Source organism: Setaria italica, chromosome I (assembly GCF_000263155.2).
Source record: "Setaria italica strain Yugu1 chromosome I, Setaria_italica_v2.0, whole genome shotgun sequence".
In the NCBI taxonomy this organism is placed as follows: Eukaryota; Viridiplantae; Streptophyta; class Magnoliopsida; order Poales; family Poaceae; genus Setaria; species Setaria italica.
Genome location: NC_028450.1, coordinates 28,412,650 through 28,440,478, shown reverse-complemented (window position 1 = coordinate 28,440,478; position 27,829 = coordinate 28,412,650). Strand labels below are relative to the sequence as shown.

Below are 27,829 nucleotides of genomic sequence, written 5' to 3'. Positions count from 1 at the left end.
TGGTGACTGCGAGGCAGCCTGCGAGAGGTCCGGATTTGGTGGTATCACTCCATCAGTTGGAGTGTGGTGTTGCAGCGGTACTATGGCGGAGGATCCCATATGGTGGTGGCCTTCAGTGCGGTACAGTCTGTTTCTATCGGTTCCCTGTCGACACAGAACCACACTTGGAGGTTTCGGCAAATCGATGAGCGTGAATATTGGTGAATGCCGCTATGGTGAGTGGATTGAGGAGGCCGCATTGACGTCCCAATCCAACCGGTCGGGTGTGCCGGTTTTTAGTTGAGTGGTGACCCGCGTTGATGTCTCAACGAATCTTTTTTGTTTTTCTTTTCTTATCATTTCCTTTTCCTACCTGTAGCCTCACAGGACTGTAGTCTACTATATCAATGAAACACGCACTGTGCGTCGTTCTGTATAAAAAAACTTCTAAAGCAATACCAACGTGACTTACGCTAATCCTAAACCAATTTGGGCCTATATCAAATTCGCTAGGTTCCTAGGCCTATTTCTCCCTCATTTGGGCCTCAGCCTATTTTTTTTCGCTCCAACAAAACAACTGAGAGGCCCCGGCCTGGTAAAACATGAAACCCACTAAGGCCCAAATGGCCCGACTTCAGATATAAGTCCACCAGCACCCAGCCGTCTCCTCCCCTCGCGAAAACCCTAGCCGCACGGTGCTTCCCTTCGCTCTCCAACCCCTCGAGGTGGCGGCGCGCTCCTGACCTTCCTCCTCCTCCTCCCTCTCAAGCATCCCTCGCTAATTTGTACTGACGTTCGTTCCGCTTGCCTGCTCCCAGGTATTCCTTCGCAGTCGGCCAGTTCCTCGGAGCGCAGGAGATGGCGTAAGTTCTCTCACCCAAATCTTGCCTTTTGTGCTAGTATACCCAGCTGGTGTACAAGTTTGTCTTGAATCGTTGGGGTATATTGATGTTTCCCTGCGCTCTTCGATAATTGCGGGCCCGTGGCATGGTGGATTAGTTGTACAATGTAATCGAGTAAGGCACGCTGGTGGTCTTGATCTGGTGGAGAAACGTTTCCGGCAGAGCGCATCCATGTTGTTTTTCTTGTACTGTTAGGTGGATTTGTAGTCTGAATCGATTGTTTGGATAATAACAGCTTATCACGTTGTAGCATCAATCAGAAATGGTTCTAAATTACTTCCAGTGCAGTTTAGACCTCAAAATCAGGTTGTTTTCTTTAGATTTATCTTTGTTACTCTAGTTTGCCGAAGAGGGAGGTTATTCTGGTTTCTATTTGATACAGACGCGGTCTCATGAAGAATGGAATGGAACTTTATGCTATTATTCTTGGGTGGCCTTATGACTGTTTGCTTGTCGATGGCTAGTTTAACCCAACTGCAAAAAAAGTTCTGAATATCTAGATCTGTACAACGGGAATTTGTTGGCATATTTTCTTTTGGCTTGGTTGTTTTGTCTAGAGATGCTGTTGTTTAGTCTTTCCATGCCCTGCGCATATGTTCACCATGATTTTGTGCTTTGCAGGGATCAGGAGACCCCGGTTGCGGTTGAGGCACCTACCCCGGTTCTTGGGGAGCCGATGGACTTGATGACTGCCCTGCAGCTCGTCATGAAGAAGTCAAGTGCTCATGATGGGCTTGTGAAGGGCCTTCGTGAGTCAGCCAAGGTCATCGAGAAGCATGCTGCCCAGCTTTGCGTGCTTGCTGAGGACTGTGACCAGCCTGATTATGTCAAACTGGTGAAGGCACTGTGCTCTGAGCACAATGTTCATCTGGTTACTGTGCCTAGTGCCAAAACTCTTGGCGAGTGGGCTGGGGTGAGTTAAAATAATGCTTCTTAGAAGATGCTTCTTATTTTACAAAGTGTGACTGTTAGTGCTGTCCTCTGGATGCTCCAAGTTAACATTTAGTTGGTGATTTGCATTGCTCCACCTATTTTGGCAGTGGTGACTGCCCTGCTGTTTTTGAATGCTTGTATGCCTATACATTCAGTTATAGTTGTCCCGTGCATTAAGATTTAATTTGCTGAGCATGATCTTGTCTTGTGTATTAACCTTTAATCTGCTCAGCATGATCTCCACCTTGCCTTTTGTACTAGTTTTAAGTTAACAAGCTTTGCCTGTTATCCGTTTATTGCAGCTTTGCAAGATTGACTCTGAGGGCAAGGCAAGGAAGGTTGTGGGCTGCTCCTGTGTCGTTGTCAAGGTAACAGATCGATTTCCTTCTAAATTACTACAAACACCTATCATGGTTTATACCTTAAGAAAATCTGTCTTGGTTTATACAGGCAAAACTGACGTTTGTCTTCTTTGTTTCAATTGTAGGACTACGGTGAAGAATCTGAGGGCCTTAACATAGTGCAGGAGTACGTCAAATCCCACTAAATATGATGCGGTTCGGCATCTGGAGCTTTATGTTCAACATTTTGGGCAATGGTTTAAAATTTGTGCTTGGTTATGGGCTTGCTAGGAGATTAGAACAATTTTCAAGTGTGAGCCAAGGAGAGAAGTGAACGATTTGGACATCTGAACTCTTGTTTTAAGAGCTGTGTCATCTGCTTTTAATACAAATCATCAAGAGCTGGTATTATTCTTGTTTGTTCACTGATATCTCGTTTGATGCTTACATGCGTGGTGGTCTCAATTTGTCACATTCTGCACCTGATTCATGCCCAGAAAATGTTTGGGATTCGTGTGGCGCTCGTGCTGTGTTGTGATTCGGTTCTGCGTTGCTTTTGATCAGACTGCCGATCTTAGATGTTTTGCGGATCTTATTTGTTCTGGCTACTGCCAGTTCAGTGATCGGAATTTGTACTTTTGACAAATTCATTTGGTATGCGGCTGAGAAATCTATTTGATTCGAGTTGATCTTATTTTTGCGAACTGAACTGCATACATCTACAAGGTCTGGACTATGTGCCTGCCGGTGATGCCGGTCCGTGCTTGTAAGAGCGCATTGTCATTCTGAATATATCGAAGTGTGTTCTGAAAGGGTTTGAAGATCTCCTGGCGTCTGCACATGAGCTGAATGCAGCTAAATGCTCAGCATTTCAGGTGGTCGAGCACTTGCGGTTGCTGCGCTTTCGAGCGCAGTATTCTTCTGCAGAAGCAGAACATGAAGCTCTTTCTGCCAGTGGAAACTCCGCCAACGGGGCCCCCAAAGCTGGTACCCTCTTCCCTTCCGTCCACCCATCGCAGATTCCTCGACACAAATAAAACGCTGCTTCACTTGTTGAGATGTGAACAAGCAGCGCTTCAGTAACGCCTATGAACATCTTCATACAGTTGGAAGAAGGCGCCGCGCAAAGCGGAACAGAGAACTTACCGCGGTTTCAAAATTCAAACGAAGACTACAGATGGCCTGATGATCGAAACTCCAAATTGATCTCCTAACAGAGAGAGTCAGATAGCCTATATCAGTAGGTCAATCTCAACAAAATTTTCCATTTACTGGCGGTGAGCATTGCTTGGCTTTGGCTAGAGGTGCAATGTGGATATGCGATGTCAGCTACCAGACATGTTGCATCGTGTGCGTGTCGCACTGTCTCTGAGATTGTGAAGGGTGAGTTGCCCGTAACCGTTGCCGGCATCTGCATAAAAAAAGTCGCTGAGATTTTGTCATTATTTTTTTGTTGAATTTCGTTCTCATGTTGCTCAAAATGCAAACCAAGTTGAAAGTTGAAACACTAGTTGCATAAAAAAAAAAGTTGAAAACACTATGCATAAACTGCATTGTGCAGCTTCAACAAGTCGCGCCAAAAGCCCTTGTTGCAATAATTCAATCCGTTTCGTTGAAGTCAAAAAAACATCTGTAACATCTGTTTCCCTTTACCCGTATCTCCACAGCCGTCTTTTGTATACCAACAAATTATGTATGCTTCAAAATTTATGCCACCGACTGTATCTCCACTCCAGCAGACGGGCAGCGGCGAAGCAAACCCAACAGAGTGGAATTTTGCTGCTCTTCTCCATCCCTCATCAGAACCGCACCAGAAAGCTAAAAACGCGGGCGGGGGCGTGTGGCGTGCTCTTGTTTGAATCGAACGGAGGCGCCACAGGCAGCAAGAGCGAGAGGCAGCGGCGGGTCGTCGAGCTATGCAGCCTAGCGGTGGTCTGCGCGAGCGGCAGGGGGCGAGCAGTGCCGGCACAGCGCTCCGCCGAGCGAGCTGCAAGCTTGATGGTCTCCAGAAACCATCAGTCTTGTAGGGTGAACATGCACAAAAAGAAAATGAAATGCAGACTGTAATTCTGTAAAGAGCTACTTTGATGGTCAGAAAACTGATCTCTGGACGGATGTATGATTGGGCAACAATACTGTTGTTGGAATATATATAAGATTAAGCAGGGGAGACATTTGTGTGTCGATGACAATGCTTGCAGTGTTTAGCCTTTGAGATATAACTTCGGCTTCTGAATTTGCCAGATATCAATCAAGTTTCCGTAGAGAAGACGAAAATTGCAGGCTGGAAGGGGTACGTGGTCAGATCAGGCATCATCTCATCACACGATGTTCAATCTACTAGCTTTGTGAAGTCAGAAATTGTTCAGAATCACTAAAACAATGCGAATGGATCCTACAGTTCAATTAAAAATCCTCAAAGCATGCTACTCCTCAACTGTTGAGGAATTTGATGCTTCATTAGAATGCATTTTATTTTCGAGCAATAACCGATGCATCTCGATAGTTAGGGTGGATGTAATCACGGTGTGGATGTCTAGCTCCGCCATGATCGTTGATGGCAGAAGATGATGGATCGTGCTCTCATCTCATCTGCATTCGATTGCCCCGCGTTAAATCTTCATGGATGGCAGGCACGAACGTGATAGAGATTGCGGCAGAACTTTGCACGCAACGAGGATTGGGGCAGCTCGATTTTGACGGAGCTGCCTTCAATCTCCGGGAAGAGCGGAAGGAGAACCGGCTTCGATGATGGATGTTACGGAATCGGCTCTCAATGGCGGAACGGGAGATGGCTCGAGCGGATGGGCGTGCGCCTGATGGGATCAGCTTGCCACGCGTTGAGCATCTTGTCGGTGTCGCACCAGGCACGCTGTGCGGCGGAGAATTTTTTTCCCCGCTTCCAGATTTAAACCAGGGGAACCCCTCTATCTAAACGCAGTCCATGCACGCTACGACGGCCACCGCACCCCACCCCATATATACGATATATCCGCTAGGGATTCTGGTCCCTCCCTGTCTCCAACATGGCAGATGGGAACCGATCTGCCAAGGGCAAGCAAGTCGTCGTCGACGACCGCGACGAGCATGGCCCTGACAGCCCCATGATCGGCGGCGGCGGTGGTGCTGAGCCATCTCATCGCGGGCAAGTCCACCAGGCCGGTTACTGGAGCGTCGGCGGCGTTGCGTTCGTACGTGGAGCCGTTCGTCATCCTTACGACGGCGGCTACGTTAGCTATGGTGGCGCCGGCATTCCTGATCCCGTAGGCTGGAACGCCGCTGGTACAAACGGCGGCAGTGGAAGCTACGGGGGCAGCAACGGAGGCGCCAGCTACGGCGGCCTCGGCGGCACCGCTGGTGCTGTTGGCTGGGATGGTACTGCCACAAGCGGCGGCGATGGAAGCTACGGGAGCAGCAACGGAGGCGCCAGCTACGGCGGCAACGACGGCAGCCGCGCCGTTGACAGACGTGGTGGTGGCTATGATGGCGTTATGGGCTTCTTACCGGAGAATCCCGTGGGCGGCGGCGGCAGTACACACTTCCCCTCAACGCACATGAATGCCCCCATGTACGTGCCCCAGCATGCAGGTCCGGGCTACTGGCCAGTGGCCAGCCGGCAACGACTGTGGCAGCTTATCCTTCCCATCGCCTTTCACCGGCGCCGGTACCTCTGGGCCCCAGCATGCAGGTCCGGGCTACTGGCCAGCCGGCAACGGCGGTGGCAGCGCACCCTTCCCCTCGCCTTTCACCTGCGCCGGCGCCGGCATCCCTGGGCCCCATCATGCACGTACGGGTAACAGCTGGCACACTGGTGCCGGGCACGAGTTCAATTATCGTGGCAACGGCGGCGGCGGTGCGACCTTTCCCTCGCAGCTCGACGGGTACATGGAGCAACTTGACAGCTTCATCTCCAGGTCGCTGACATCTCTCAGCATCCGCGACCGCGGCCGCGGCGAAAGCCTCCTCGCGCGCGGCAGGCGCCACCTGTACGATTTGGTGAACCATGGGCGGCACTGCGGCAGGAGCTGCAGCTCAACGCCGGCGACCTGCAGAACGCCCCTTTCCCCGGGCCCGGCCGTGGCCACGGCGACCCGTACGGGGGGAGGAGGCTGGAGGACGTGAGGGGAGCCATGAGCGGCGTCTCCAGGCACCTCGCCGGGTGCCAGTTCCTGGTCCGGATGGTGGCCGAGGACGGCGCCGCCGCGGCGGAGCAGGTGGTTCGAGGAGCTCGCCGGCGAGATCGTCCGGCTCATGGCCACGAGCTCGTGGAGAAGTTGGTGGAGTACTGGACCGACGAGCAGATGACGCGCGTGCTCCACATCCTCGCGGCGTCATCTCCCGATCAGATCGTCGCAGTTGCCAGGAACCATGCAGGGTAAGATCGATTTGTTCATCATATCTCATGCTCCTGATATGTTTCAAATTCGTTTGCATTTTATGTGTGTTCTGTCTGTCCGGCCAGGTCCAACATCCTTCAGACGCTGATAGGCAGAATGGCCGGGAATCCCGGGCACGCCGAACTCTTCACCAGCACCCTCGCCCGCGTCGGCGAGCACGGTGTGGTCTCCCTCATGGAACACTCGGACGGCTGCCGCCTGATCATCAGATGCCTCGACACGTTCTCCATCTACCAGAACCGGGTACACGCCGATTATTTCAATCATCCCACACGGCCACACGCATTAATTCTCCATGCGTAATCTATTAGCAGCAATAATGTAATGGCGAATTGGCGATTCGACGATCTAATAATTAACAAGCGTACGTGTACCTGCAGTTCATCACCGCCGTCGTCGCCAGCAGCTTCTTCCTTCGCCGCCTGTGCCGTGACAAGCACGGTTGCACCGTGGTGAACAGGTGCATCGACAAGGCCGCCGGCGACGACGAGCAGCTGTCGTGATCGACCGTCCTCGCCATGCGCAGCGACGGGATCGCGCTCGCGGAGCACGGCTTTCATATACGCACATTATTTGATTCATTGATCTCAGGACGTGATCGCCGTCGTCGTTGCCGGCGGCGGTTCGCCTTTTGGGTGTGGCAGGAACTTCGTGGTGCAGCAGGTGATGAGGTCGGTGCCGGAGGCGAGGGGCTGGCTGCACGAGCTGTTCCGGGGGCGGTACGTGAGGCTGTCGAGGCAGGCGCCCAGCAGCCACGTGGTGGAGGCGGGGTGCCTGCTGGAGCACTTGTCGCCGGAGCAGGCCGACGAGATCGTCAGGGAGCCACACACCTTGTCTTTTTGTTACTTACATCGGGGAGTAGCATGGAGAGTGTTGCTTATCAGATGAATTTTGATGTTGAGTCTTAGGGTCTGTTTGGTTTGCCCTTACTTATTTTAGGATAAAACTTGCTTATTTTCAAGAACTAAAGTTTAGTCCTCCTGTTTGGTTGAACAATGACCTCAGTACCTCTAATCAATTGTGCCCCTGCCCTTTTCCCTCCTCCAGCTGCTGCTCCTTCCTCCCGAGCGCAGCCGCATCCTTCTCCCTGTTTCTTTCTTCTTCCACCCGTCCCCTGGCCCCCTCCTGTGCCGCACCCTGCCTCCTGCGCCCCGCGCCCCAGCCCACCACGTCGCCTGGCCCCGTCGCCACCACGCCTTGCCTCGCCGCTCCTGGCTCGCCACTTGTCACCCGGCCACGCGCTCCACCGCCGCACCACCACGCCACTGATAGCCCACCTGCGCCGCGTCCTGCTTGCCCTCCTGCACCCGCCGCCGCACTGTGCGCCCCTACATCACCCACGTTCTCGAAGTAGATGTCGATGCCCTCTGGGAAGCACCGCTTGAGCACCAGCTGGTCCCCGGGCGCGAGGCGCGGGTCGGAGGAGTTGAGCATGCGGGTGACGCCGTAGCCCATGATGACGGAGCCCGAGGCGAAGGCGGCATGTAGGACTCCTGCAGTGGGCATGACATCTTGGGCCACATGTAGGGGTCGCAGGAGAGGTAGAGGTTGCAGACGAGGACGGACCCAAGCGGGTCATCGCCGGTGAGGCGGAGGGGCACCTCGGCGCCAAGCAGAGGAAGGGGGCTGGCGGTGGCGGAGGAGTGGCCCGAACCGAGGGTAGCACAGGCTGGGATGGCGTAGGGGGATGGCGCAGTGAGCGGCGGTGGCGGGGATGGCGTGTGGATGGGTGCGACCGGGGGGGGGGCGAGAGAGAGGCGCAAACAAACAAGCATTCAATGAGGGCAGGGGGTGTCCAGGGTACCTTTTAGCCCCCATAAGCAACCCTTTGGTGGCTTATGGATTAAAGTTTAGGGGCTAAAGTTTAGTCCAAATAAGCAGGGGTGTTTGGAGGTTTAGGGGCTAAAATGGACTAAAGTTTAGTCCTAACAGGGGCAAACCAAACACCCTCTTAGCTTGTTGGCACACGCGGAGATACTTAGGGGGTGTTTGGTTCCCATGGACTAAAGGCTTTTGGACTAAAATTGGCATTTTTCAGTTCCTAAACACCCAAACATGTGGACTAAAGGCTTTAGTCCTCTAGTCCACAAAACTGGACTAAATTGGACTAAAGTGTCTTGGGGACACCCCTACCCCTCGTTACTCCCCATCCCACCCTCCCGCCCGCCCGCCGCTGCCCTCCCGCCCGCTACTGCCCTCCCACCTAGCTTCCTCCCACCGCCTCCCACCCGCCGCCGCCCTCCCGCCCCCAGTCGTAGCGGCCAGTGATCCAGTCACCAGCCCTTGGGGACCAAACAGTGCGATCAGGAAGGGAGCCATGGTTGGCACCGACCCGGGTCCCGAGCGGCGGCCCTCCTCGGATCCACGCCTCCCCGGGGCCACCCCTCTCCCCGCTCCGCCGCGTCGCCCTTGGGCGGGCGCCGGTGCTGCGGCGGCGGGTGGGTTGTGGTTGGGGACGGGGCCTGCAGCGTGTCCCGGTGGCGGTGGTGGCAGGGGCTGGAAACTGTGATGTGCTGTGAATCTATGATCTGCTGACTACTCTGCTTTGCTCTTCTTGCTGAGTCTAGCGCTAGCAGAAGCCAGAAACACTAGAACAGGGAAAAAAGGTACCAGGGGTAGGGAAGAAGGGTAAAAAGGTCTTTCTTCAACGGCATTTATGGACTTTAGTCCACTTTAGTCCATGGAACCAAATAGGGGTGGGACGGAAGTTTAATCCATGGACTAAAGAACCAAACAGAGCCTTAATGTTGTCGCAATTATTAGTGTTGGATTGCTTTCATGTGTCAGTTGCTGTCAGGGTTCAAAAGTAAGCTAGACCAGGTTCAATTTGGCCAGAGTCTTTTGTTATAAGCAAATTTTTTATTCACCTTAATTTGATGCATCTAACTTTTGAGAAATTCAAAATCCCGCATCTTGTGATCTTATATCAAAAGGAATATGCTCAATATAGTGAGCGTTGAGATAAATTGTTGAAAGCACCGCTTTAAATTATGCACATCATTATTTGAATTCAGTGGATGGTTTCCTAAGGGTGTGATTGGTAGCTGGGAGGGGGGCGTCCGATGGACTGTCCAGAACCATCTCGTACACTCTCACCAGTTCGGTTCGCCTCCCCGCACGAAACACCCGCACCCTCTCGTTCACTTTCCCCATTCCATCCCGCATTCCTCCATCCGCCCAGAGGCAACCTTCGCTCGCGAGCCGGGACGGAGCAATGCTGGTAGGAAGATTTCAGGTGAGCACGGTAGATGGCGTTGTCCTGGGGATAAAGGCGTGGGAGGCTAGGGTTATCGCCCCATTCTCGCGCCACTGCCTTCACTCCCCTCCATTTCCCTGGTGCGCCTTCTCCTCTCCCTCCCCTTCTTCGACCTCGGTTTGCTAGTCGAGTCGAGGTCCTCCGGCGGCCTACTGTTGGTCCTCCGGTGCAGTGACGGTACATCTTCCCCTCCTCTAATGTTGGTTCCTCCTCTCTCCTACGCTAATCTATTGATTTGTCTATTTTTGTTTAGCGTCGATGAACTCTAGGTTCTTATATTCTCATATCTATGCAGTACTTTTGTTCGTGTGCATCTAGATCCATGTTTTTGTAATGTGGATCTATGCTTATTCAAACGTGTGGATCGGATTTATTGATTCATATATTACTGAGCAAAATGCCTAGGTCGATGATGAATCATTGCCGCCGGATTAGCACCCTCGTCTTGGATAACATGTAGTTCTGAATATTTGCTTGCTTAACAACATGACCCAAGCGCTTGTACTCAATTCTAATTAACATTGCATTGTATTGGTAAACATGGATTTCCAAGCTAGGCGCCGGGCGGTGGCTGCTGTGGTTGCTACAGTGGCTGCATGGTTTTTCATGTGGTTTAGGAGGAGAGCTCAGGATGCTTGTGCATTACCTACGGACCTATGGCAGAGAGGGACCAAGAGAGGATAACTAATCTAAGATTCATTTATGAATCTGATGATGTACATTGTGTTAAGAGAAGGGCACCTTTTTTCCAACTGTGTGACTTATTTTGTTCAAGAGTTGGTTATGGACAGCATACATGCCACTGTTGAAGAACAAGTTGCAATATTCTTACATGTTGTTGGTCACAACCAGTGGTTCAGGGTGATTAACATGACATTTAGGAGATCACCAGAGACTATTAGTAGATTCTTTCACCAAGTCTTGTATGCAGTTGGTGAGTTGAGGAATGAGTTGATTGTTCCACCATCCACTAGTGTCCGTCTTCGGATCCATGGCAGTAGGAGATGGTACCCATATTTTAAGGTTGGTGGCCTTTTCATGAATGTAACCAACTGACCTTGGTAGTAACCTTTCAATATGGTTATTTGTTTACTTGATTTAGGACTCCATAGGAGCAATTGATGGGACACATGCCTTAGCTAGAGTTCCTTTAAAGATGCAAGCTGCCTTTAGAGCCAGGAAGCACACCATCACTCAGAATGTTCTGAAACCAGTGGACTTTGACCTCAGGTTCACATATGTGCTTGCTGGTTGAGAGGGATCTGCACATGATGTTCTAATTTTGACTGATGCTCTAGAAAGGTCTGTGCTTTGTTCAGATGATAGAAGCCCATAGGATCCTGTGGCACAGGATCCTACCTGAGCCAAGCCTACTTCTCCTAGATGCCATTTGATTGGCATCTGTGCTTTTGCTAGTAGCCATGCTAAGTGTCTATGCTATAGTCTGACTTTTGGGGTTAGCACTAACCACTAATGGTGATGATAGAGACACCATTTGAAGCCTGTCCAAGGCTGCATATATTTTTGTATAGCATAGGACACATGGTGTCACCTTCAGGAGGTGATGAGGAGGGAGCTGTGAGGTGTACAGAACTTGTGGTTGTGATGGACCTATCCTATCTTTGTTCTGATTGTTTGTTCTTTCTTGGTGATTGTCAATGACCTGTTACTGAAGGTAAAACCATATGCCTGTGATGATTCAATTTTTTGCCCAGTGATGTTGCTGCGTAACATCTGATGACCTTGAGCTTGTGAGGTATTGGGACGTTCTTCCATCTGGTGTTGCTGTTCATATTTCTGTTTCTTGTCTACCTATTTGGTTGTTTGTTGTTTCTTGGTGGTTGTCAATGACCTTTTATTGAAGGTAAGACCATATGCCTGTGATGATTCAATTATTTGTCCAATGATGTTGCTAGGTAACATCTGATGACCTTGAGCTTGTGAGGTACTGGGACATTCTTTGTTCTTGTGTTGTTGTTCTTGTCCAGTAATGTTGCCTGTTTGTTCTTTTTTGTTTTGGTGTTGCTGTTCATATTTCTTTTCTTGTCCACTAACGTTGCATGTTTGCTCTTTCTTGGTACCTATTTCTATTGCGAATTATTTGGAATTGTGTCACTGATGCTCCAAGCTTAAGGTTAAGGGATGATGCAAAAATAAAAAAAAATTGAGGCCAACCTTTACTCTACGATAATTTCTTTGATCATACTACACCTTGCAATTGAATCATGTTTTCTTTTCAATATAAGGCACAATGGCTTGGTATGTTGTCTATCGAGGTAGGAAGCCTGGGGTGTATGCAAATTGGGTCACATGCCATTAATAGGTGACTGGTTATCCAAATTGTTGCTATAAGAGTTTCACTTCCAAAGAAGAGACAACTGCATCTTTTCTTGAGTTCATTGGTGATGCAGATGTCCAAGTTCCTTCTTTGGGTCCACAAATGGCGGTCAACACATACAGTTGGTTCCATATCATCATTGTGGTGGAGCTTTTTATTATTCTAGAACTGCGTTTCCTTTGGAAATAATTTATGAACAACTATCTTTGTAAGATAAAAAGAATATATCAATTCCTCATGCTACTGAACATTGGCGGTAATCTCGCCAAAATGGTCCTAGGATGTTCTGAACATCTGCCATTCATCCTACCAAACAAGAACTCTTATGCAATCTCATACACGAAAACGGTGCATCCAATTCAACCAAACAGTAGCTTGAATCTTCAACACGACAGCAATGTGCAACCAAACTAACCCATCCCCTTCCGCTGGTCGGTATCACCCCTCCATCCTATATGCCTCACTCCTTTGCAACCAATCATGCCCTAACCTCACACCTCTGCACCAAGGTGATTTTTACATTCTCTTACTTGGAACCTCTTGGATTGAGCTAATAAGTTAACGTAGCTTGCATTTTCTTTTTTACATGGCATATCATAATCGGTGCAAAAAAAAGTGGCACTTGAACTTTACTATTTTTGACATGAGGTTCCATTAGAAAGCCTATCGTTGGAGTTTCTAGCATATGCTTTTTATTGCTTGAACGGACGGACCCCCGACCGAGCAATTGCGCGTGTAGTTCTAACACGTACTGGGCTACTTCCTTTGTTGGGCCTCCAAAACAGGATTTCCTGATTCCGGCCCATGACGCCGTCTACGCCGAGTTGTATGGCAGGTGTCGAACGCACGTGCCCGTCGCCCGTCCCCGTCCCCGTCCATGGGCAGCGGGCAGCGGCAGGCGTCTCCGCTCCACCTCGCGGTCGTGCACTGACCACGCAAGAGAAAAGCCTGCGCCCTCTGAGGTCTCGCGCACGGTGCCACACCCACACACATGCAAGCCCACACGTAGGCGCCCAGCCACCGGCGCCTCGTCCCCCCATCGGCCACGCACGCCAGCGTTACTGCCCCGGCGCGCCCATCGAAACGCTCACTCCGCTCACATCACACCGAACAGACCCAGAGCACCCGAGGATTCGGTTCCCCTCCCCTCCCCTCCCCCACTAGAAGAAAGGAAGGAAGAAAGAATACCGGGCGCGGGCGGGGCCATCTGGCGTGAGAAAAACTAACGCGCACAGGTTCGCGGTCTCTCTCGGGTCTCGGTGGTGCCCCTCTCGCTCTCCCTCGCTTTCTCCTCCTCCTCCTCTTCTCCTCCTCGTGATCCTCCCCATTCTTCAGCTCCAGATAAGCGCCGGTGACCTGGGGTAAGTGGCGCCTCGATCCCTCCGCCTTCTGACCCTCGCTCCTCCTGGTTCCGAGCACTGGAATGGATCTGAGTTCTGAGCACTTTCTTGCAGGCTAAGCAAATTAAACTAGCGCCTTTGTCTGCCCGTCCGCCGTCCCTTCGACGCATTCGGAGGCTCATCGGCACCAGCTCCCATCCACTTGCGGCACTTCCTGCTTCCCCGGCCGCCCCTACAGCTCGCCGCCGGCGTGAGGAGTCAGTCGCCGACAGGCCCCACGGGCAGAGGGCGCGCGCGGAAAAAGAGCAGGGCAAGTGGGCGCTTTTGCGGGGTTCTCTGGAACACTCCCCGCCGCAAACTCCAAGCTGGTCAGAAGTTCTTCCTTCCCACCTCCAGCCCTGATCCCTATCCTCCTCTCGCGACGACAAAAGAGGTTAGGCTCGTGAGGTCACGTCTGGAAAGCGAGTTGGAAAAGCCGGGTGCTAGCACGCATCGCCGTCGATCAACGAACGGCCTAGAAGAGGAATGGGGCTGTCTCCACGAGTGAAGCCATGAGTTGGCTTCCTCAGTTTGGGCTTTTGCATCCTGATGCTTCAGCAGAATTCAGGTCTTGCAATGCTATCTTAGGATCGGATGAAAACGTCAGTGTTAATCTTTCATACGTCCAGCAAATTTTATTCATTTGTTAATCTTTCTTCATAAAATTGCATGTAGGCTCTACTAGATTCTTCTCCTGAAACCTCATTGACTCGTGCCGTCAGCGACCTCTGCCTGCCTCACTTTTTAGACTCATCGTTTTCTCTTACCATGACAAGACGCATACGAGTCACTAGCTAGGAGTATAAAACAAGTCGTATAGAACAGTGTGCCTTGAGATGCATGTACACGCGACTGCACCCATCCGTCACTTTCATAAACGACAAGCTCATGATCCAAGTCCATGGGAGCATGCTGCATCCATTTTTTTTTTCTGAAAAATATCGTCGCAGAAGATGGTAGAGGAAAATGCCAGCACGGTGCTCGGAATCTCCAACTTGTGGCTCGTGTTGCTCGGGCCCTGCAGGCTGCAGCTGAGAAAAGGAGACGTGCGCGCTCGGCCGCTAGCTTTTGCGATAGCGTCACATGAGCCTAACTGTCGGTAGGGCCCACGCTCAGTGGCCCGGGGCACGGATGGTTGTTGGACGAATTCTTAACGTGCAGCGAATATTCAACAGAATCTGTTTAGGCCTTGCAATGTCCTGTTCCAAGTTACAATGTTTTCCTTTTACTATGCTGGATCCGATCGAGTTGCCTGCTGAGTTTCTTTGAGATGTCTTGATCTGCTTTCCATTTCATCATGCTAGATCTAGAACCGTGTTTGGTGTTTTTCGCTTAGATAATTTCGAAGCTCCATGCAGTTTGTGGAGGCTAGCTGGTAGTCAGTCTCTAAAAGGGTATTAAGGTCAACTATGTCATCAGCTTAAGTTCGAAACACATTTGAACTCGAGATTTCCTATTCTTATAATGTTCACGCTGACTTATGTTGTTACCCCTTTTTTTTTAAAAAAAAGACTTATGTTGTTACCACTGTGTGGCCTGATAATTTGCTTCGGAATGCAGGTGTTTTAAAAATGCAGTCATCTATGATGGCATTCTTCCCTAACATTGCTGCAGCAAAGCTGGAGCTGCATTCCCTGTACAGGAAATATGTGGATATGTTTGGTACATCATCAAACAATTCTACGGTTGGCAGCCACATCACCCGTAAGATGACGCACCTTCCTGTTCAGCTGATAGACCGTACCTTTTTCAGTACTGGTACCGCAATTCGGAGTATTGCCGTCAGCTATGGAGCTCTTGTTCTCAGGTGGTTACTAAGCAAAACTTCAGTTGTACAGGTTAGTAGCTAAATGTACTAAACTACTGTCAGAGTTCATGTGCGCTATTACACCTTAGTCATCAACATCTGAATGCTATCTCATATTCCGAATTACTTGTATTTGATCATGATCATGCTATTAACACATATCTTACTGGACGCAGCGCACATTGCTTTCCCGTGCCATAAGGTCACTATATTGTTGGTGCGACTCCTTGCCATTCTTGGTCGGCGTTGATGTTCTGATGGCCAGGCTCTGTGATTGCACTATGATCCACAACCATCTTTATGGGCAGAAATTCATCCTTGGACATAATCCTAACTTCCAGGGTGAATCAGCAATGGGTATGGAGAATAATGAATTGTGCAATGAGCAGCCATTCTTGTCGAGTTTGTTTGGAAACAAGAGAGACTATGTCCGCCTAGCGCTTCAATGCATATGCTACCCTGCCAGTCTGAAGGTTGTTGATGTAACAAAAAAGAAGCTTAGCTTTAACAGGCAGCGCATACAGAGTGGTTACGATGCAAGCACGTTTTGGAGAATCATGGCGAGGAATGAGCATTACCTGGCATGCATGATGGTGCTGGTGGCCTTGCAACTCTTCCTGCAGCTAACCAGAGTGAATGTTACCACTCTGTTCTTGCCGATGCTGTCCCGAGCCACAAGTTCCAGGAGCAGCCGAGCGGTGATTGGTAACATTGTGCTGGTTTTGGTGAACTCCTGTGGCGTTCTTGGATCTGCCCTTGCAACAAAACATTATGGCAGGGAGGTGACGTTCACCATGGGTGCTGTTCTGATGGTATTTTGCCAGGTAACTGAAAAACGAACTAAGACTCAAAATTTAACTGACTGTCTTTCTACTGCCTTGAAATTTTTTTCGATAAAGGAAGTTTTATTAAATTTCAAGGGCATTACATCGAGTTGATACAATATCTTGAAATACTCCCGACCTCTGCATAGCAGGATGCACACTTCTTGATAAGAAGAGACCCAAGCACTTCAATGGCAATCAATCCATAGACTAGACCGCTACCCATGTGCCAGAGTAAAGAACTTCTTGACCACCTGTGCCAAACGTAGCGAAGCCGCATCAACCAAATCCTGTGAGGCCGGCTTCTGTAATATACCCCATGCACGGAGTCGGTGTATAATTGAGTAGATAACCTGCAGTGGAAAAGTGTTATCTTTATTCCCAAAGATAATATTATTTCTGCATAGCTGTGTTATGTTTATTCCCAAAGATAATATCATTGCTGCATAGCCATAATGACCAGCAAGTAACCGGACTCGTACAAATATTCAACACAACATCTAACATAACTGACATTGTTCATTGTTGAAATTCTGTCTGCAAGGTGGCAATCCCATTGATCCTGGAGGTTCAGATCGGAGTTGGCGGTGGAATACGCATGCCGATGGGTTGCACGACTGCCATGTTCGCACTGACTTGTGTTGTCTCCTGCGGCCTCAGCTGGTCGTGGGGTTCATTCTTCTGGACCATCCCTGGTAGGAAGTTTCACTCGGCTGGACAGGTTTTGACCATGATTCTGAACTTCGGCGTCTGCTTTGCCCAGATGCAGTACTTCCTGCTGATGCTGTGCAGGCAGAAGAACGCCATCCTTGTGTACTATGCAATGTGGATCTGGTCGTGAAATAATGATTGAAGTTAAGCTTAGAAAGATGGCTAGATGAGTGTGTTAGCTCAGGTTATCTGAGAAGGTCGTAGTTTGGTGGATGTAAATATGATGTTGTTGCTTCATTTTCTTGATCTGCCTTGTGCAGTTTCCTCGTTGTTTTGGTGCTATTTCTGTCGGATTCGCGCGGATTGCAACTGCAGGACAAGGTTGCATCTTACGCTAGTATAGCTGTTCTACCATCCTGAAGTCAGATGCTCAAGGGAAACAGTTCTGGATAGCAAGGTCGATGCTCAATTGTCAGTCAATTAACTTCAGCTACAACGCAATTCTGGCAAATCTAGCAATTTAGCACGGAGCTACATGAAAATATTGAAATAAAGTTCATTTTGCTGCCTCAGAACTTAATTTCGGTTCATTTTGCTCCTCTAAACTACTTGGATTAATTTCATCCCGCTTCAAAAAAGTCTGTCCTAAAGATATTTTTTACTCGGCACAAGTTGAATTTAAGATTTAAGGTATCATATTGTAGATAACACCGTTACCCATGCTAGAAAATAATTTAAAATTCTTTTCATGTATTTTTTATACCCAAAGGGAATTTCCTTGCAATTTTGAACCTATATCCTAAGTACATGAGTTGAAACAATAAAGATAAATACCATCAATGGGTACGTTGGGCATTCTAAATAGGAGCACACAGTGTAACACAAGCCAAAATTTTGTTTAAGCCGAGGAAATAGACAAAGTGAACTGTTCCTTGAGTTTGGCTAGGCATCAAGAATTTGTTGGCTATTTTATTTGCCTTGCTTGCATATTTGTTTGATTATCTACCTATCATTGCGGCCATCTTATGAATATTTGATAGAGTTGATCAGACTAGCACTAAGTTTATGTTCTTAGTACAATATGAAGAATATATGTCAAATTACTCGGACAAAAAAGAGAATGCATGCCAAATAAATGGCCAAAAGAGTAATATCTTTGATTTCGATGTGGGCCGTCTAAAACCCAGCTCAAACCGGCCCATCCGCCCATTTGTTGGCGGGTGCTGACGCGGGCGCCGCCGGCGTGACGAAGCGCTTCCAGTACCAGTGCCGCTGCCACGCGGCGCCCATGGACTCGATGGGAACGCCCCGGGTCTCCGGCAGGAACGCCGCCACGAACACGGTCATGAACACGACCCACCCGGCATAGAACAAGAAGGTGCCGTACTTGAAACTGCACAGCATCTCCAGGAACGACTGCGACTGCGCGAACGTGAGCGCGGCCGAGATGGCGCCGCCCAGGCCCATCGCCGCGGGCCTCACCTCGAGCGGGAAGATCTCGCTGGTGACCACCCACGACAGCGGGCCCCACGACACGCCGAACCCGGCCGTGTACACGCACACTAGCACCACCGCCGCCGCCGCGTAACCCCGTGGCATGGCCTTTGCCCCGTCGGCCCCCAGCTGCGCGCCGAAGATCCACGCCATGGCCACCTGGGAGAGGATTAGTACGGCGCCGCCCAGCATGAGGAGGGTGCGGGGCCGTAGCGGTCGACGGTCAGCGCGGCCACGGCGATGGAGGCCAGGCTGACGGCGTCGGTGATGATGGAGCCCAGGATGGCCTTCTGGCTCGTGAACCCGACGGTGTAGAAGAGGAGCGGCGTGAAGACGGACACCACGATCACGCCCGTCAGCTCGAAGAACACTCACGTGGCCACGGCCATCACCAGGTGGGGGCGGTACTCGCGCCGGCACAGGCGCCGGAGCGCCCCGGACCCGTGCCGCCGCTCCTGCTCCGCGGCGCGGACGATGTCCTTGAGCTCCGCGTCGGTGTCGGCAGCCGCCCCGCGGACGCGGCGCAGCGAAGCGCGGGCCTCGTCGAGCATCCCCCGGAGCACAAGGCTGTTAGGCGTGTCCGGGATGAGCGCCACGCTGGCGATGATGACGGCCGCCGGGACGATGCCGACGCCGAGCAAGAGGCGCCAGCCCCAGTTTGGGATGGTGTTGGCGCCGTAGTTGACCATGTCCGCAAGGAACATGCCTACGTTGGTGAAGAAGTGGAAGGCGGTCGTGAAGGCACCTCGCCACCGCGCCGGCGCGATCTCGGCCAGGTACACCGGCGCCGCCGGCGGCCAAAATGCAACGTGAGAACACGCGCGCGATCACATATTCACATGTGCAAGTAACGCATTGGCCCCGCGAGATCAGTGATCACCAGGCTGGTGAAGCCGACCGCGACACCGAGGAGGATGCGGCCGATGACGAGCATGCTGATGTTGACGGCGGTGAAGTTGAGGAGGGCGCCGGCCAAGAACAGCAGGCCGCCGATCAGCATGGAGGTCCTCCGGCCCAACGTCTTGGTTAAGTGGCCGGCGACTAGGGAGGCGAGCATGCCGGCGAGGAAGAAGGAAGAGACGAACGTGGTGAGCACCTGGCTGTCGAAGATGCAGTACGCGTCCTGCTGCGCGTTGTTCATCTTCTTGAGGATCTCCGGGAAGAACGCCTGGAGGAACGATTCCATCTGCGTCAATCCACCTGAAATTTCCCTCACGAAAGAAAACACTGAAATTTAGGTGGAAGGAGGAAGCTACTTGCAGAAGAAAAAAAGATAAAAGACTCGATAAAATCATGGGATCGAACAGTTTCATGGCGATATCTGATGGCATTTGTTTGATCTTATAATATCACAGGATCACACGCACGCAGGCACGCGCGCGCGCACACTTCATTTACTTTGGCTTGAAATGCAAAAATTGTAGCATGCATTCTTAGATCAGTCTCAGTGCATGGTTTCAGTTACCAAGATTGCCATATCATCTTTTTAATGAAATGAAACTGTCACTCTCAGTGCAAAATTTCATTGCACAGTTTCATATGCAGGCTATTTAATTTCTGCATGGAGTTATGATCAATTGTGTCATGCGATGAAACTACAACATACTCCGTGCAAGTTTCATTGGGTTTCATGGACTTGGTAACTATACCAGTTGGGTTTCATGGGGATAAAACTCCCATCCCCTCTCTCTTCATAATTAGGTTGCCAAGTCAGCAAAACTGCTGACGTGGCATACAATTTAATGTCCATGAAACCCCTCATAACACCCACTAAAACTAGCCTTATACAATAATCTTACAATTAGAGCCTATTTTGGAGGGTTTATTTTAGCTTTCGGCTTCACCTGTTTTGCACAAATTGAGACATTGTAGCGTAAAATTAAGCCGTTTGTAAACTTAGAAAAAATGAACTACAACTAGAGTGAAGCCAGATGCGGGCCCAAGAGTTGAACAATATGTATTCAAAAATTCAAAAGGTAAACAAATGACTGTTTGAACACTATTGATTATGCCCTTAAATACTATTGAGTAGAAAAAGTAATTGGTATTCAATGAATATCATCAAAGACCTTCACAGGCGAAACCGTTTTGAGAGAGCCTCCCAAACGATCCCTTGCATTGCTCGAATAAGACTCTCCTTTTCCGAATATTGATCAATGAAACTTAAAATATTTGACCCACAAGGTAGTTCGCATAAAGTGCATACAAATATGTATACTGCGCACTAACAGTTTTGTTGTAATCCCCACTCATATTTTTTGGGACGAAATTCAGCATCTTGAGGCTGAAATAGCAATGTATTACGTCATTGCAGTAATTAATAGTGCAGTTTAGGAAATATAATCTATATTTTTAATAAAACAGAGAAAGAGAGTTTTTAATAAGAGGTACAGTCAGCCTACCCTTTCAGCTCAACATAAGGAGAAAAATTATACTTCCTCCGTTCCAAATTGTAGGTCGTTTTGACTTTTCTAAGTTCATAGGTATTATTATGCATCTAGACATACACTATATTTAGATGCATAATAATATCTATCAACCTGAAAAAGTTAAAACGATCTAGAATTTGGAACGGAGGGAGTACCAACTAGTAAAATTAAAATTACTACTACCTCCGTTCTCTATTATATGACTCATTCATTTTTGTGTTAACTAACACCAATATTAAAGGATGAAGGATGGAGAGAGTAAGCAATGGACCTAAATCTATCCGCGAAACTTTTAATACTTATGTCTCCCAGTACTATAGCCCATGCAGTAACAATAATTATTATTTCAATCAGTTTTTCCTACTTGTGTAATTGAAAATTTAGATTAGCTTCACGATATGTGAGAGTGACTTTGGCATTGATCCGATGGTTCCAATATCTTTCAAAATTAAAAACATTTTACACCAACATGACAAAGGATACACTGTGGGACTGCCATGGCTACGTGTGCTTGTGCGTGTGCCCAAACGATGCATGTGCTCTGTTTGGAAGTCAAAGATACGTTTTTCTATTAGGAAACACTGACAGGTGCATGCTTGCATTTTCCACACCGGTTGTTGTCGGCTTAACATAATGCATGCATCATCTTTGTTGACTAATGATACTGATAATGTCAAAAACTCGAACTTTTTTCACTCATATAGTTTCAACAAATACATCAGCTTTTTGGCAACATAAATGAAGCATATCCGAACGTTTCCATTTTGCGCTCACTTGGGCAACTGAAGGAACGTACTCCGTTCCGAAATACAAGATATTTTGGTTTGTCCCAAGTCAAATTAGGTTAAGTTTGACTAAATCTATAGAGAAAGATATTAACATCTAACACATCAATAAGTAAATTATGAAAATATTTCATACCAGACCTAATTATGATCATTTGACATCCTAAATATTATTGCTATTTTTTATAAATTTGGTCAAACTTAGAGTAGTTTGACTTATAAGTTATGTATTTTAGGACAAAGGGAGTACATCATTAATATATGCTTGATGCCTCTACCATGTTAGATTAACACAATGCATTCATCATCTATGTTGACTAAGGATACTGAAAATGTCAAAAACTAGATTTTTTTCGTTCATATAGTTTCAACAAATACGTCAGCTTTTTCGCAACATAAATGAAGGATGTCCAAACTTCGTGTTAGTTTCCATTTTGCGCACACTTGGGCAACTGAAGGAACATATATCATTATATGCTTGATACCTATACCACTTTTTAGTGTTTACAAGATCAAACTGGTGTTTTGTGGGTTCTTTTTGGATAAAAGTTGTAATATTAGGCTTTGTGCATCTGATAGTTCTTTTATACTCCCTCCATTCCAAATTGTTGTTCGTTTTAACTTTTCTAAGTTTACAGATGTTTGTATGCATCTAGACAGACATTACCTAGAAAAGTCAAAACGACGAAACGGATGGAGTATTAAAAGTCTACTCTCTACTCATGATGTCCTATTTTGTCATGTACTGTCAAAAACATCTCTTGGTTTCAAACCATTACTTAAAAAAGGTAAAGAATGCAAATAATCAGAATACAAAGAAAATATCCTGCACTAATGTTTTTTATTTTTGTTCCTGTAGCATTTTTATTGAGAGGAAAGGACAAACATTTCCCTGCCATTTGCAGTTCACTCTTGAAAAAAGAAACAAGTGGGCCGGGGGCGAAAGCCGCCAAGCATTGCCCATGCTCAATCAAATGTGGTGTGTCAAATCCAGTGACAAGTTCATGCGCTCTCGATTGGATCTCTAGGAAAACAGTGGAGGAAAACTTGGTAGAGTTTTCGTCATTCCATTTGTGATCTATTTCTCCACGGAGGTACCATTACTCCGCTTCGATTTATGCAGAAGCTTGCTCCGAGAAATCCTAAAAACTTATAAAAAATTTAACTATGAACGCATGCATGCAGCTCACAAGTCATCGTTGTAGTAGACAAAATACAAAGGAGAAGAGCAAATGGAAGCGACAGGGAAACAACCACCGATCTGCTGATGGGTTATCAAGTTTCAAGGTCCGAATGAGCACAAATCTAACTAGACTACCATATTATCCGAAGCTCAACTGGTAGTGCGCTCAGCTGAAATCGTATGTTTTTTCAGGGTTAAAAAATGAGATGTATCATGCGTTTGAGCCTAATAACTGGAGCCAGCAACAAGACGACCGCGTCATCTTCAGCACATATACCACAGAACTGACCTGTAATACTGATGTCGTATCCAAGCAGGAGGCCGCTGGAGGCGGCGGTGAGGCAGCTCATCACAACCGTGAACGTTATTCGCCACTCCCTGCGGTGGCGCCGACGGCGAGCACGTCCCCTCGGGCCATCTTCTCTCTTGCAGGGAGAGGGGGAGCTGGAGCTTTTGCTTGCTAGCAAGGAGGTTGGATGGTAAGCAGCGAAGGCCTCAGTGCCACAGGACACTTACAGAACGAAGAGTACAGTGGCAAGTACTTCTCTCCATTTCATAAAGAAAAAAATACTTCTCTCCAGAACAAGATATAATTTGGGACGACCTATAATTTGGAATGAAGATAGTTTTTGTTTTAATTTTTGCTAGATACATAATTTTTACTATGCACCTAGATATAGTATATATCTAGATGCATATAAAAAAATTATACATTTAGAAAAGTCAAAACAAATAGTAGTACATATCGTTTCATGCTAGGGTTTGATCACGCAGAAGTTCATGCACCCGAAACGGTTGAATTGCTGGATACCATCCCAAGGTCGTCACTCCATCAAGTTGGAAGAACATCCCCTTCCCCTGCTGGCTACTAGTGCACCGTAGCTTGGCTTTGGACATGAGAAGGTGTTATGCATCAATTCGTCGTTATTACAACTAGTACATGGAAGGTCACTGACAACGAAGACAACTAGTGAATGAAGCAAAAGGGGGTGAAGTAGTCTGTTTGTGCAAGATCCAGCTACCCAAACCTAAGTGTATCGTCAGTGATTCCCATGTTTTTTATCGTCCTGTACAGCATGTTATTTGTCATCAGGTACTGATGTACTCCTATGTTATTTACGACCTGATGTTACACCTTGCTACTGGTGATCCTACAGTTATTAATTAAACCAGCTAGTTTGCAATCTTATTGGAATTAATGTATGTGTTTTATGCTGTATATGACTGGGTCGAATTGTTGCTGATTGGAACAGAGTCTTAGTAGAGATTCGTACCCAACTGTTTGCCAAGCTGTTTTGCTTGCCATCAGCTGTTCTGTTCCTGTAGTCAGTTCTCAGAGTTCTCAGTTTGTTCTAATCTATTTGACCTTACCATGGAAGCCGCACGGGTGATAGACTGATTGTTATCCATTATTTCATCACCAAGCCAAACATTTTAAGTGTTCCTTTATTGATTTTTTTAGCACACTATACGGATTGATCTACCAAATGAGTTTGGATGTAGTAATGAATGGATTGAAAATGTAGTAATGAATGGATTGAAATTTTATTGTCTTGTCTGACGGGCCATCAGTATGTATGTTTGATATGTATCATTACTGCATATTTGTCACTGACAACGAAGACAACTAGTGAATGAAGCAAAACGGGGTGAAGTAGTCTGTTTATGCAAGATCCAGCTACCCAAACCTAAGCGTATCGTCAGTGATTCCCATATTTTTTATCGTCCTGTACAGTACGTTATTTGTCGTCAGGTACTGATGTATGTTATTTATCGTCCTGATGTTACACCTTGCTACTGGTGATCCTCCAGTTATTAATTAAACCAGCTAGTTTGCAATCTTATTGGAATTAATGTATGTGTTTTATGCCGTATATGACTGGGTCGAATTGTTGCTGATTGGAACAGAATCTTAGTAGAGATTCCTACAGCGCGCATGGTGTGCGGTGGACTTCACTGGTGGTTGCTGCGGGTACTGTTGTGGTTTGCTTTGTTGGTTGCTTGCACCGCGTGGGTTTTGTTTTCTCACTGTCATTGGGTGTTGTGTTGTCGTTGTAAGTACTTGGCCTTAGGGCTCATTTATCAGCCTTACAAGGCATGATATTTTCGCATTCGTGAACTTCCGGCGTGGTGGTGGTTCAGCTAAATCTTCACCATTGTGTACTAAGTAGGTCCAACCTTAAAGCTACGAGGGGTGGGCAAATATGTCATAAATCCAAAATACCTAAAATATCCTTAGAGTACTCTGTGGTATTTCATATGGACAAGTCAAAATCATAAGGTATCTTACATCACTTTGGACGTAGGTGATACATTTTGACAAGCTCATGAGCTCGTATGTGTAGTTTATAAGTTTATGAAGCAAGATACTCTATAATAAGTTTAAGAACTACTCGTACATTTTATTTTTACTAAAGCTATAAAGCTATGAGAGGTGGGAAACTCTTTAGTAGGCAGCTACAGGGAGGGGGCTCTCCCGATAACGCTCGTCTCCTTCCACCCGCCAACCATCCTCTGCTCGTGCCGCCATCGTCCATCTCGCAGGTCCACCCTGCTCCCTCCCCTCCCTCTCCCATCCTCCCCCTTTATCTAGATTTGACGAGACTCGCCACCATTCTTATCGTCCTCCTGCCATTTGTGAGCCTCCCACCCCGACACCATCAGCCTCCACCACCGCCTGTGGCACGACAGGGTCGCCACCGTGCCGCTCCGCCCACCTCCTGCCGCCACCCTCTTCCCCACCCTTCCTAACCACTCATCTTCCTTGTCTTACCGCGGCCGTCGGCCACTAGATGTCCTCCCACACCCCGCCACCACCGCCGGTCAGCCGACCGCCTCCCTGACCATCCTCTAACACCGAAGGCACAAATCATCCCCTCCCTAACCCCAAACTACGAAACTCTAACCCCGAATCCCGAACCCTAACTTGAATCGGAGCTCACCGGAGTTGGATTCGTCACCGGAGAGGAGGAGGAGGTCGCCGGAGTTGGTGACTCGATTTTGTTATTTACTTGAATCGATTTGTTACTTCTCATTTTGTTTCCTTTTCTAGCATTTTTGTTCCTTCTATTCCTTTCCTCCTTTCCAAATCAGGAGGGCTCTCGATTTAGATCGAGAACTCTCTCGTTTTAGATTTTGCGAACTCTTTATAGTAAGATTACTTTTGTCTTTCTTCACTGCCAAGTGCCAAAACACACTGTTTTACGTCAAACCCCCAACCCGGAACACCCACGTGTACACACAGACACGAATCTTTCCCATTAAAATTCTCCATCTTTTAACTAATTTAGCAAGTTGTGCGGCTGACTTTGCCCATCTGTCATCAACTCATCATCAACTGCTGATTTGAACAGCGAGTAAAGAAGTCATGATTCCGCAGGTGGCGTGTTAATCCTTGGTTACAATAACTGGTCGCTGACAGCATGTGCTGCATCATTGTAGTAGGCTTGAGTGCTTGACATCTCTTTCTTCTCTTGAACAAAAGACATGATATGAATCCTTAATTATTACTATAGCACTAGTCCATTAACCATGCTCCCGCACAGGCTAATAAATAGACCTTTAGCTAATAATCAAAATTGTTTACCTACGACTCTCTCGTTTATTTAATATTTTGACACAATACTCATATAGATGTGTACTTAACTACTTATCTTTGTTCAGTTGTAATAAGCTTTTAATTATTAATTACTATACACACTTTTTCATCCATATTTATACCTTTTTCACTTTACATCGCATCTCCATACATCGTGTTTAAAATGAAAATCAGTATTTTTCATCGCTTCCTCCTATACATGTATAAACGGTCTACACGATGACACCCATACATGTATAAACGGTCTACACGATGACAGACATACTGCATATATAACTGAACTTAGTACTCCTATATTAATAATAACATAAATAGATAATTTAGAATCATATGTTAGTTTACTTTTTAACATTTTTGCATATGTGTACTTTAGGTTATTTTTAATAACGACATACATGGTTAATTTAGAAAGGTATTTTAAGTTATTTTCTATAATGACATGTATGGATAATTTAGATGAAGATTATATGATTAATTTAGATTATTTTTTATAATGCAGAGGTGGGTAATTTAGATATAGATTTAGGGGTTTACTTTAAAATATTTACATAATGATAGTGCGGGTAATTGTTTAGAAAATATAATCGACCAAAAGATTTGATTATTAGAGTCTATAGGACTGATGTTTGGATGTTTCTGATTTTGTGATAATTTCTGTATACAAATGCATTTTTTTAAAAAACTACGAGTAATGGCACACAAGATATCCTAAAAATTTGTATTAATGACATATAACATTTCTCGTGAAAATATAGTTTATAGTAAGTTCTATACATAATTTAATGTAACAATCCTTCCCTTTTCATTGAAAAATTTCTTTCAAAACACATTTTTTTCTAGAAAATCTAGATATAATATTGCTTGTTACCATGACTGCCTAAACACCAGAAATCTTTTGAGAACGAGAGACATGTATTTGGATGACTACACTTGTGTTATTTTATCGGTAGATTTTAAAGAATCTCTTATGCTTGCTAGTGCATCTAGTGCCCTCACGACGTCATCATTTTTTTACAATAGAAGTCTCTCCATGGCAAGATGGAGGGCTACCTTCTTAGAGGAGTTGGCTCCAGTTATCCTCCGAGCCAAACCGACAATTAAGCTTTCTCTATATAATTGGTTGAGCAGCTTCTGGCAATTTCCCTTTCCTTTTTTTTTCTTTCTGAGCTTTACGCTATGTAAAACCGCTGTACACATTCTATTCTTGTTATATATGAAAAATAGGTAAGGGGCTGAGACAGAGAAGAAAGAAAAAGGAGAGAGGAGAGAAAAGAAAGGAGCTGACACATGGGTCTCACTACCGCGTGTCGTCCATGTCAGCAAAATCACCCATCAAAATAGCTAGATGGCTAAATGTGAATGGTTTTGATAGTTGGGTGGTCAAAATTTTCTAGTTTTGAAGTTGAATGGCCAAAACCAAACTCAGTCGATAGTTCGATAGTCCTTATACAAAAAGTTATATAACTGTCAAAGAGAAAATTTTATTGTCAATTTTTATACCTATATAAAAGACCTAAGGGATCATAACACCCT

At 47.1% G+C, this 27,829-nt stretch overlaps 3 protein-coding genes and 1 pseudogene across 5 annotated transcripts; 3 read left to right on the top strand and 1 right to left on the bottom strand.

Annotated features, from left to right (window-relative positions):
- Positions 1–602: 602 nt before the first annotated feature.
- LOC101761518 (40S ribosomal protein S12) lies at positions 603–2,580 on the top strand. The gene is made up of 5 exons (XM_004952805.3): positions 603–704; positions 798–842; positions 1,503–1,794; positions 2,117–2,182; positions 2,302–2,580. Exons 2-5 carry the CDS (start codon positions 838–840, stop codon positions 2,359–2,361), a joined length of 423 nt encoding a protein of 140 aa, XP_004952862.1. The 5' UTR covers positions 603–704; positions 798–837; the 3' UTR covers positions 2,362–2,580.
- Positions 2,581–5,181: 2,601 nt separating this feature from the next.
- On the top strand, positions 5,182–6,277 carry LOC101756679 (glycine-rich cell wall structural protein 1.0-like). Its single transcript, XM_004954960.1, has 2 exons — positions 5,182–5,643; positions 5,744–6,277. Exons 1-2 carry the CDS (start codon positions 5,182–5,184, stop codon positions 6,275–6,277), a joined length of 996 nt encoding a protein of 331 aa, XP_004955017.1.
- Positions 6,278–13,180: 6,903 nt separating this feature from the next.
- LOC101760591 (sugar transport protein MST1) lies at positions 13,181–17,181 on the top strand. 3 transcript variants are annotated; one of them, XM_004952802.3, is made up of 5 exons: positions 13,181–13,507; positions 13,601–14,093; positions 15,086–15,363; positions 15,509–16,156; positions 16,701–17,181. In XM_004952802.3, the coding sequence occupies exons 2-5, from the start codon at positions 14,075–14,077 to the stop codon at positions 16,995–16,997; spliced, it is 1,242 nt and encodes a 413-aa protein (XP_004952859.1). In that variant the 5' UTR covers positions 13,181–13,507; positions 13,601–14,074; the 3' UTR covers positions 16,998–17,181. The 3 variants fall into 3 exon arrangements, with proteins under 3 accessions (XP_004952859.1, XP_004952860.1, XP_004952861.1); XM_004952803.3 differs by having other exon boundaries at positions 13,183–13,507; positions 13,601–14,127; XM_004952804.4 differs by having other exon boundaries at positions 13,184–13,507; positions 13,601–13,854.
- Positions 17,182–17,844: 663 nt separating this feature from the next.
- Positions 17,845–23,250, bottom strand: LOC101755878 (annotated as a pseudogene).
- Positions 23,251–27,829: the final 4,579 nt, after the last annotated feature.